Source organism: Littorina saxatilis, linkage group LG7 (assembly GCF_037325665.1).
Source record: "Littorina saxatilis isolate snail1 linkage group LG7, US_GU_Lsax_2.0, whole genome shotgun sequence".
Lineage (NCBI taxonomy): Eukaryota > Metazoa > Mollusca > Gastropoda > Littorinimorpha > Littorinidae > Littorina > Littorina saxatilis.
Window position 1 is genome coordinate 30,364,326 of NC_090251.1, and position 11,613 is coordinate 30,375,938.

The 11,613-nt window shown below is 41.4% G+C and overlaps 1 protein-coding gene across 2 annotated transcripts in view; it reads right to left on the bottom strand.

Moving 5' to 3' along the window:
- Positions 1 to 7,627, bottom strand: part of LOC138971130 (arylsulfatase J-like) — a 12,971-nt gene extending 5,344 nt beyond the window's left edge. Inside the window, exons 1-10 of one of the 2 annotated variants that reach the window (XM_070343758.1) lie at positions 6,903 to 7,627; positions 6,184 to 6,295; positions 5,574 to 5,625; positions 5,087 to 5,190; positions 4,376 to 4,488; positions 3,644 to 3,711; positions 3,088 to 3,189; positions 2,312 to 2,375; positions 1,729 to 1,826; positions 1 to 53 (exon numbers count right to left, since the gene is read on the bottom strand). The exon at positions 1 to 53 is cut by the window's left edge and continues 87 nt beyond it. In XM_070343758.1, coding sequence (XP_070199859.1) covers positions 1 to 53; positions 1,729 to 1,826; positions 2,312 to 2,375; positions 3,088 to 3,189; positions 3,644 to 3,711; positions 4,376 to 4,488; positions 5,087 to 5,190; positions 5,574 to 5,625; positions 6,184 to 6,295; positions 6,903 to 7,032 — 896 coding nt within the window. In that variant the 5' untranslated portion in view covers positions 7,033 to 7,627. The remainder of the gene's footprint in view (positions 54 to 1,728; positions 1,827 to 2,311; positions 2,376 to 3,087; positions 3,190 to 3,643; positions 3,712 to 4,375; positions 4,489 to 5,086; positions 5,191 to 5,573; positions 5,626 to 6,183; positions 6,296 to 6,902) is intronic. The other variant, XM_070343759.1, reaches the window with a different exon arrangement.
- Between the last annotated feature and the right edge of the window lie 3,986 nt (positions 7,628 to 11,613).

The window sequence follows — 11,613 nt, forward strand, 5'->3', positions numbered from 1 at the left end:
TTGCCTCCTCTCAGCGGCCAGTTGTTGCCCCCCACGTCTGGTGAGCCACCGTTCTGATTGAAAACAACAACACAGCAAGACGCGCCAGTGAAGCGAATATATGTTGTCATATATATAAGAGCAAATTATGTTCATAAGTTTATCTTGTTGTGCTCCTTTATTAAAACATACATTCCATGGCTTTGTAAAGTTGTATCAGAATAAAATACTGTTTAAACCAAGCGAAACTAATTTATATAGTCAATCTGTCCAACTTACAGAACGAAACTGAACTCGCAGCGGCACAGATTGATTGAAGTGACAAGCCAGTATGGCGCCGCACACAGGAACTTTTATCAAAGCGCCGTTCGATCATTATTTACTCCTTCATCCTTACTTGTGAATAGTACTAGTAAGGTACAGCGGTAAGGATGATAGTAGTAGCAAGGTACAGTGAGGATGATAGTAGTAGTAAGGTACAGTAAGGATGAAGGAGTAAATAATGATCGAACGGCGTTTGATAAAAGTTCCTGTGGCGCCGCAGTAGCGTATAGCGCTTCACCGGAATGCGCGCTTTTCTCTCTTTTTTGTTAAAACTTTCTAAGCTTGTTTTGAATCCAAACATTACATACCTATATGTTTTTGGTATTCACTAAATGTAAAATGACCCTGAGATCAAAATGTTAGAACCTTGAGAAGGACTAACAGGGCGGGGCAAATGAAAGGAATACGCTGGTACCTTCTTTTATTCTATTTTCCCTCTTGTCACAACTTTGTAGCCACACGATTGGAGATTTTCTGGTGTGTCCCAACTCAGAGAAATAGGGGAAAGAGAGACTGAGGAGGGGGAGGGGGGGACACACACACAGAGATAGAAAGACAGGCGAGACAATGACAGGCCAGAGAGACAGAAACTAGTTAGAAATCAAATTTGTCACAAATAATGATATCAACACATCGTGAATGAACCCATATGTAATTAATGCACTCCTGGTAAAATATATAACTGCCAAAATCTGCGAAAGCAATTGTAATAGCATCTTTTTCCAAAGAAATTGGATCCGGTGTAACACGAGAAAATTACTCCCACGAGATTTTTACTCCGGAGTAAACATTTCGTACGAAAATGTTACTCCCTTTACGAAAAAAGCACTCCCCCATTGCACGAGAAAATGACTCCCCAAGACAGGTGAGTTCCGAGTAAACATTTTGTACAAAAATGTTACTCCCCTGACGAATAAATAACGAATAAATTACTTCACCCCAACACGAGCAATTTAACTTCCCATGTCAGGTGTACGAAATTTATACTCCCTTGTCCCCTGTTAGTCTTGGTGGTGGAAGGGGTGGAGGGAGGGTAGCGCGACATTCGTGTGCGCGAGATCACTTATTGGCATTATCCCTTCGCCCGCATCCCATTTTTGCGTACGAGATTTTTTGTGGAAGTAAAAAAAATGGGGAGTAAAATTTTCGTGGAGGGAGTAATTTTTTCGTGCCTTGGGGAGTTCTTTAATTTCTCGTACGAAAAGTGTACTCGGAGTAAGAATTTCGTACGAAATATTTACTCCGGAGTAAATTTTTCGTGGAGTCAAAATTTCGTGTTACACCGGCCTTTACAACCTCATAATTCAAAACATGACCGTTCCGGCAATATCACATTGCATTTTACTGCGCTGGTACTGACGCAGGGTCACCTGCCTTTTTTTCTTTTTTTTTTTACAATATCAATTACCAAAAAGAAAAACTTACATCACTTGTAAAAATGATCAAAGCGTTGTCCAGGAGACCTTCTCTCTGCAGAGCAGCCGTCGCGTTACCGAAAGCTTCATCCAACACCGATATCATTCCTGTAACACATCATTTTGTTGACGCATACGAGATAGCACTCTGTCTGTGGAATTTTTCGTACGTACGACTATCTCTTTTATCCAAAGCATTTGCAAAAGAAGAAAGTATTGTAATGTTTACGTGATGCTCTTTGTGTTGTTGAAAATACTGGTTTCAATATATGTATCTAAATTAGCTGCCCATTTCACAAAATGGGAAAGTTTGAGAATCCCATTCACAGATTCGGAAAATCGCTGCCGATTTCGTGAAATAGGCAGCAAATGGTCAGCGTTTTGCCGATTTCGTGAAATGGGCAGCGTTTTGCCGATTAAGTGAACTCGGCAATTCCTTGAATTCGACACGACATCCCCCCTTTTGGAGTGTTGGCCTGCTGTGACAACTCAGTGCCAGATATTTTTTTCCTGCCAGCAGATGTGCAGGATACTGCGAGGAAACCTCACGTAAGAAGAATAATGCATCTGAGAAACTATACAACGGAACTCACCATTGAAGGTTTTACGGTTGGGATTTTTGACTTCTGGGTGAAGGTCAACAAAACGTTGAGGCGCCTGTAAAGATAAAAAAAATAATGTGTCATTATGTTTTGTTTTAATGGACTCACTCTGTCTCACTGTCGATGTGTCTCTGTTTGTTTTGGTGGTAGATTAGAGTATGCATATCTTATGTATTCATTGTGTATTGCTGTGTTGTTAACTATCTGATGCTGTAGGATCCGTCACGTTTGATGTATGTATACTTTTTTTTATGTTTCACACCCCTTTAAATGGGGCTATGGCCTTAATGAATAAACCATCCATTCATCCATCTCTGCCTGGCTCTGTCTCTCTACTACTTTCTTAATCTCTTTCTATCCCTTTCATACATATACACAGACACACGCATGCACAAGCACACAGACACATACACACATGCAAACACACACACACGCACACACACACACTGACACACACACACACACACACACGCACACACACGCACTAACACACACACACACGCACACACACACACTGACATACGCACACACACACACTGACACTGACACTGACACACGCACACACAAACACACACACACACTCACACACACACACACACACACGCACACACACACTGACACACACACACTCACACACACACACAACCACACACACACACTCACACACACATACACACACACCGTCGCACACACACACTGACACACACACACACACTCACACACACACACACACACACACACAACCACACACACACACACATACTTACTTCCAGCGGACTGTGCACTGATTGGTAGGACAGAAACAGAAACAGGGGCTGTGTTTTGTCGTGTTCTGCTATGACTTTTTCCATTCCGCGATTTAATATGTACTGAAACACAGAAGCAGAACGTGTTCTTACATTCCTCCTTTTTCAGAACTACCAACGGGCCAAATTGACTAAACGATAAAAGTCAAAAATGAAAAGCTTTAAAAGTGTTATGGAGTCAAAACAAACAAACTGATAACCATTTTCTTGGAGTGGTCATTTTGCTTTTCAGGGGTCAGTAAAGATATCACTTCATAAAACAATCGCGGAAACCAAACTAGCATATTACCAAAGGTTACATATATATACATGTACAATAAACGCGAGTTTCAATTACAAAATCTTTTCTTATAGCATGCCCCTTAGCATCTGCGGTAAATAAAAACAAAGCAAGACAGAAACTCTGCTTTTTACTGCTTATCATTTCCCTCGGAAAAGCCTGCACAAAATGTCAAACATCGCACACCAACAACTTGCAAAAATAGAAGAATAATCGCTTGAGCTTTTCCTGCCTCACCATCCCATACTCCATATCGGGGTCAGGTAACACTTCTTCGTTGTCGCGTAGATCGTACCCCTCCTCCACTACGAAACAGAAAAGTAATTATCAGAATGAGATCATAATTAATAATTCTGTATTTAAAAGGTGGTCCACACACACGCACGCACGCACGCACACACACACTGGCACACACACACACACACACACACACATACACACACACATACACACACACACACACACACACACACACATACACACACAGTAGGGAGCACAATAAAAATGGGTACATAATTTAACACCCTGCACATGTGTTGTTTTTAAATTTCAGAGATAAATACGTTCATAGCCTCGTTGCACAGCATCGTTGGTTTGTCAGTGCCCTCTTTGAAATGACAGATTAGTAATAAAAACCAACTAAAAACACAAGCATTATAGCTTTTTCATTATTTTATTGATGTTATCATAAATTCGCACTTCAATGAAAAATACATGGGGAAAATCCTGCCAACAACAAGCAAATGATCATTTAACCAAAGGGAAGTAAGCGCTCTAAATGCAAACGACATGTGTAATGGAGTAAGCGAGAGTTATGCTGAACCACATCTCCTGGCACCTGAGCATTAAATTAACAAGCGACTTTCATCCTCAAAAAAAAGAAAAGAAGAAGATAGAAAGAACGATTCAAGAACAACATACATCCATTAAAAAAACATCTTCTTCAACATGGAATTACTGCGTCGGTACCTTTGCCATTTGAGTGGTTGTAGTAACCTTCCTGTCCACCATAGTAACCAAGAAAAGAGTCGAATCCACGATAGCGCGGCGTGTAGCGCCAGTTACAGAAACCTAAATGCCATCTGCAAAAATCAGAAATAAAAAAATTATTGTTGGTGTTTTTTCACAAATCTGTAATTCTCTTTCATTTAATTTGTTGGATAACCGTTCTCAAAGTTTTTGGTTTGAGTAAGTCTGTTTTGCGATCAAAAATAAAAAAAATCTCTCCTCTCCTTTCACTACCCATAACCCCTTAATCTCTTCGTGCGTGTGCGCGCGTGCATACGCGCGCGTGTGTGTGCGTGATTTTGTCTGTTTTTCTTCCTCTCAGTATCTGTCTGGCTGTCTGGCTGTCTGTCTGTCTGGCTGGCTGGCTGTCCGTCTGTCGGTCTGTCCATGCGTAAGTCAGAGTGGTACCATCCGCATCTGTCTGTGCGTACCACAGGCACTCGACACGAGGTAGGGCGGGAGTCAAAGGGGGAGATGCCTGTGGGTTGCTCTCAAGACTACTAGGAGTACTAGAAACTGTAGCCGCAAAGGATGCCGTACTCAATCACCCGGCACGTGACATCCAAGACATAAGCCCCGCCCACCTCGTATCGAGTGCCTGTGGTGCGTACAGGTCTGTTTGTTCGCTCGCATGCTCGTGTGTGCGTGCGTCAGTGTCGTCTTGCAACTTACTTTCCCACCAGGTGTGTAGCATAGCCTTTCTGTTTCAACAGCTCTGGCAGCAGCGTGAAGCGACTTGGTAGGTACATCTCCTTGAAATGAATGATTGGGATGTGCTGAAAGAAATAATCAAGAACAGGAATCAACAGTTCGCGGTCGGTTACGCTATGTCCTCTATCTTTGTTGATTTAAAAACAAAAATTTTTAAAAACTTTTATTCATATCAACATTATTTTGTTTAACTTTTAATTCCGTGTTTACACCAAATAATTTTGTTTTCACTGCTGTAAGGTGGTGTAAAGAAGAGAGAGGTGGGGGGGGGGGGGGGGCGTCAGACATTCACACAGACAGAGAGTCGGAGGAATAAAGAGGCAAGGACAGAAAAGTCTAAGACTTTTAGAGACAAAGAAGAACAGACAGACAGACAGACTTGCTAACTATCAGACTAGTCTGCGATAATAATTGACACTGAGAGAGGCAGATCATATGAATTGAGTACCTGAAGACCGGTACGGTGAGCATAGTACCCTGTCATGAAGCTTGCTCGAGACCTGTGTAAAAAAAAGATACCCAGAGACTGAACTGTAAATGTATCAACAACAAAAAAGGCCATGCGTGTACCTTTAGCGCACTTCTGTGACAAAGTAAAATAAATGAACCCAATGTAGTAAATGTGTGTGCTGATTTTGAGCGCGAAGGTAACCTTAATAAAATTAAGGGAATTACTTTCGAGTACAAATATTAACAACAACACTACTACTACTACTGCTGCTACTGCTACTGCTACTGCTGCTGCTGCTGCTACTACTACTACTACCGTACTACTACTGCTGCTACTGCTACTGCTGCTAGGCTCAGCTGCTACGACTACTGGTGCTACTGCTACTGCTGCTACTACTACTACTACTACTACTACTACTACTACTACTACTACTACTACTACTACTACTACTACTACTAATGAGACCTAAAAAAGCGCGATCCAAGACGAATCGTGCTCTCTGCGCTTTACTTATTAACTATGAATACACTAGTTTAACATTGAATGTACGAATCCAAACCACAAGCAGAACATTCACAATTACAGCTTTAAAGATACAAACACATACGGTGAGCAAACAGGTGCCACATAGGACGAGTTAAGTATAACACCCGCCCGGGCGTATTTCTCCAAGTTGGGCGTTTTGACCTGTGGGTTGTGCCAGCTGACATCATTCCAACCTGCAAAGGGCACACCAGTCTTTGAACTCATATTGTGCACAGTATATTGTAATTACTTACAAATGACATTTAAAACACGCACACACACACGCACGCATGCACGCACGTATACACACACACAACCACGCACACACATGCACGCACGAACACACACACACACTGACACGCACGCACGCCACACACGCTTGCACACACACACACATGCACATGCGCGCGCGCACAAACACACTTGCACGCACGCTCGCACACACATACACACGCGCGCGCACAAACACACTTGCACGCACGCTCGCACACCTGATACACACACACATACATACACACACATACACACGCACGCGCGCGCACACACACATACACACACACGCACATACAGACAGAGAGAGAGAGAGAGATAGAGAACGGACAGACATACAGCGAAAGACACAGCCAGAAACAGCCTGACCGAGACAGTCAGACAGACAGACAGACAGACAAAAACTGATACAGAAACAGACGGAGAGACCATCAGAATCAGAGACAGACGTAGACAGAGATGATGAACGCAGAAAGCCTAAGGGGTAGCCTACATTTAAATATTTAAGACAAAAAGACATATAGTACCTACCTAGATCATCAGCCACAATAAAAATAATGTGAGGATAGGGAGCTTTTGGCGACGGCATAAACAACAGCTTCAACGCCAACAACGCTACAGCCGCCACACCAAGGACCTTCAATACGGCCGTTCGCGACATTCTGCGTCCTCTCTCTTTTTGTCTCTACGATCTCTTCAATACGATATACGATTCCGTCTTAACACACGTCACCGGAACTACAAACACAAACAATTATGTCATGAATATGACTGACATTGTCGAGTTTTTTGCACTGTGCCACACACAAAAAGGTTTTAGGCCATTTTGATGTCAAAAATTGTTTTTGTTGGTCTTTTCAACTTTTCCGGATCAGCACAGTTCACAAAGCATTAAAACGCGTGACGTGTAAGCTTCAAAATTGTATAATGTCTTGGGCATATTAAATTCACACCCCGACAGTCGCCGAATAACCGAAGGCTCCTATTAACATGTCCTCACATGGGTTCTGATTAATTTTAGAGAAGCTCCTCGGACACCGGTATTCGCGTAAAATCAATTCACAGTCAATGCATTTTTGTTGAGAGAAAAAACTCTACCACCAATCACAACAAACGCAGACTGATCCACGACAACTTTTACGCACTGATAAACAGACAATAAAGACAAGTAGACTAGTTTACAGAAGAAATATCACTATGTGTAGTTTTTACACAGTTATTTGTGGATATACTTGCTTAGCCATGAAATACACGTCCATCGCTTTACACACTTCTAAGCCGCAATAGACACCATGATTGATATTGGGACAGTGCAACCCGTCATCGATGATCATAGAGCAGACTCGTGCGAGTCAGATTTAGATAAATAAACAAACGCTGAATAAAACATTGTAAGAGAGAGAGAGAGAGACGGAGAGAGAGAGAGAGAGAGAGAGAGAGAGAGAGAGAGAGAGAGAGAGAGGGAGTACAGACAGACAGACAGACACAGACTGACCGACTAACAGAGACAGGCAGACAGACAGACAGACAGACAGGTACTCACACACACACACATACACACACACACACACACACACACACACACACACACACTGACACACACACACACACACACACACACTGAGAGACGAAACACTATGAATAAAAACACGTAAATGAAAAAAGTGCAGAAACAGCGGGGTGTGAAGGGAGGGGTCGAACAAATGGGATAAAAAGGGGGGGGGGGGGAAATGCACGTGCAATACATCACAAAGACAATACAAAACATGGCATGTAATCCCGGTATAAAGCATCGTTGTTATGGCAAGGTTGGTGGGATGACATTAATTAATAACTGCTTTTCTTGTATCCCTTGTATTCTTTTTTGGTTCAGTTTACCTTATTCTTTTTATATTTAGTCAAGTTTTGACTAAATATTTTAACATAGAGGGGGAATCGAAACGAGGGTCGTGGTGTATGTGTGTGTGTGTGTGTGTGTCTGTCTGTGCGCGTGTGTGTGTAGAGCGATTCAGACTAAACTACTGGACCGATCTTTATGAAATTTTACATGAGAGTTCCTGGGAATGATATCCCCGGACGTTTTTTTCTTTTTTTCGATAAATGTCTTTGATGACGTCATATCCGGCATTTTGTAAAAGTTGAGGCGGCACTGTCACAGTCACACCCTCATTTTTCAATCAAATTGATTGAAATTTTGGCCAAGCAATCTTCGACGAAGGCCGGACTTCGGTATTGCATTTCAGCTTGGTGACTTAAAACTTAATCAATGACTTTGGTCATTAAAAATCTGAAAATTGTAAAACTTGAATTTTTTTTTATAAAACGATCCAAATTTACGTTCATCTTATTCGTCATCATTTCCTGATTCCAAAAACATATAAATATGTTATATGTGGATTAAAAACAAGCTCTGAAAATTAAAAATAAAAAATTTATGATCAAAATTAAATTTTTGAAATCAATTTAAAAACACTTTCATCTTATTCCTTGTCGGTTCCTGATTCCAAAAACATATAGATATGATATGATTGGATTAAAAACACGCTCAGAAAGTTAAAACGAAGAGAGGTACAGAAAAGCGTGCTATCCTTCTCAGCGCAACTACTACCCCGCTCTTCTTGTCAATTTCACTGCCTTGGCCACGAGCGGTGGACTGACGATGCTACGAGTATACGGTCTTGCTGAAAAAATTGCATTGTGTTCAGTTTCATTCTGTGAGTTCGACAGCTTGACTAAATGTTGTATCTTCGCCTTACGCGACTTGTTTCTTTTTAGTTAGTTTGCTCTTGCTGCTTCTTCTTTTCTCTTTTTCTTTTTTTGGAGGGGGGCATTGGCCGTTTTATGCAGCGAACTCGGTGTTTTCTGCTACTGCTACTGAAGTGCAACAGGTTCAACAGTTCCTCTAATTAACTCATCATACTTGGACTAACGTCGGTTAAATCCCCCCCCCCCCCCCCCGGCCCCCCATGCAACACGTGTGCGGTGTGTGGGAAGATTTTCATTCTGACACGCGTTTTTAATCAACGCCAAAGGTATGACTGCAAGATCAATTGCAATTTGCCCGGGATTGCATTGATCTGAATCGTGTGTTAATTGATCGATAAATGTGCATGGTATCTATATGGTGTGATGCGGCAGATTTGTATTGTGGGTTCGTTTTTGTTTTGATAGTGTGTGTGTGTGGAGGGTTCGTGGGTGTTTATGCACGGGCGGGGGTAAGGGGTGTGACAGTGTGTTTGTGTGTGTGTGTGTGTGTGTTTCTGTGTTAGGGGTCTTACAGTGTGTGCATATGCCTTCCTCTCTGCGTTGTCTCTGTGTTTGTCTGCTTGCCTGTTAGGTTGTGTCTAAGTGCATTGGTCTGCATATAGGACAGCAGTACAGACAAATATCTGAGAATAGCTTTCACTGTAGTGTAAATCAGACAGCGACCAGTTATGTCAACCTCACAGCCTCATGTTTGTGCTTGTCTCGGTCAGATCGTCCAAGTATAGAGATCAAACAAAATATGCATCACACACACAACCACACGCACGCACAAACACACACACACGGACGAACACACACACACAGTATCTCTCACTCGTTTTTTCCCTCTTTACCTAATCATGCCCCCTTCCCCAGGACTATAATTATACCTCATCCTTATCAACAGTTCAGATTGAAGTAAATATTTCACTTTTTTTTTTTAAAGAAAGCACAGTCAAACAAATTCAAGCACTTCCATCTGCCCACAAACCAACACACTTAACAATCATGTCGCAAGATCTTTATTTGGCTTCACTTACATAATCTGATTTACTGCTTCAATATTCATTAAAAAATAAGAAACTCATGAAACATTCCTTCATCTGCTGTTTCAAGTCAAATACACATTCAAATTTTGTTTGACAGACAACACACATGAAATGTTCACATTGCGGGACTAAATGGCAAACTGAGCACATGCCCCCACACACACATTTGCACTCACTCTAACACATCAACTTTTTCTTTCTTTATTTGGTGTTTAACGTCGTTTTCAACCACGAAGGTTATATCCCGACGGGGAAAGGGGGGAAATGGGATAGAGCCACTTGTCAATTGTTTCTTGTTCACAAAAGCACTAATCAAAAAATTGCTCCAGGGGCTTGCAACGTAGTACAATATATTACCTTACTGGGTGAATGCAAGTTTCCAGTGCAAAGGACTTAACATTTCTTACATACTGCTTGACTAAAATCTTTACAAAAATTGACTATATTCTATACAAGAAACACTTAACAAGAGTAAAAAAGAGAAACAGAATCCGTTAGTCGCCTCTTACGACATGCTGGGGAGCATCGGGTAAATTCTTCCCCCTAACCCGCGGGGGGTACATCAACTTTTTAATTACTGTCGAACCTGCCATGGGACATGATGGTGACAACCTCTCAATAATGACCACCTGCCCAATACGGCCACCAAAAAGGATCCCCGGTTTGTTTTCTCCCCAAGTAATTCACTTTTCCATAGCAACCACATGTTTATAACAACCACTTTTGATCGGTCCCTCTGGTGGACGTTTTAGACAGGTTCAACTGTACCTTCTATGCTATGTGTACAGGAAAACGTGCTAATGACAAAAAAACTGCATGGTGAGAAAGAGAGCATCTTCAACAACAAAGACCCTACTTCTTCTTGTCGATCACAAACTGTCTACTCCAGGTTCTCCTCCGCACAGCTGGCAGCGGAGGGGGACAACAAAGACCCTAAATCCATGGACTTCCTGAGCAAAGCGAACTCTAAAACAGACTGCTAATGTATATTCGGGGGTATATAGGTTTCACTCTGTTAGTTGGCTTGTCTGTCTGTTTGTTTGTGTGCTTGTCCGCACTTGTATCTCTGGTGTTTATGGGTTGATTGAGCTTAACTTTGGCATGTAGCTTTCAAGTGCGGTAAAAATGGTCTGAGGTTCCTAGTGTAGCAAAAGAGGAAAGATATACATGTATACAACGCAAATCCAAAAACAAAGAGACTGCCAACGTTCCAAAATTCAGAATCAAAAAACAAGAAAGGTAGGTTGTTGGAACGTTTGTTATTGACAAAACAATACATTCACAAATATATCGACCCAACGGTCTTTTAAGTGCACAGACAAACAATTAATAATTTTTTTTAATTTTTAATTTTTTATTTTATTTTTTTATTTATTTTTTTTTTAATTTTTTTTTATTATTTTTGTTTAATTTTTTATTTTTTATATTTTTATTATCTATTATTCTCT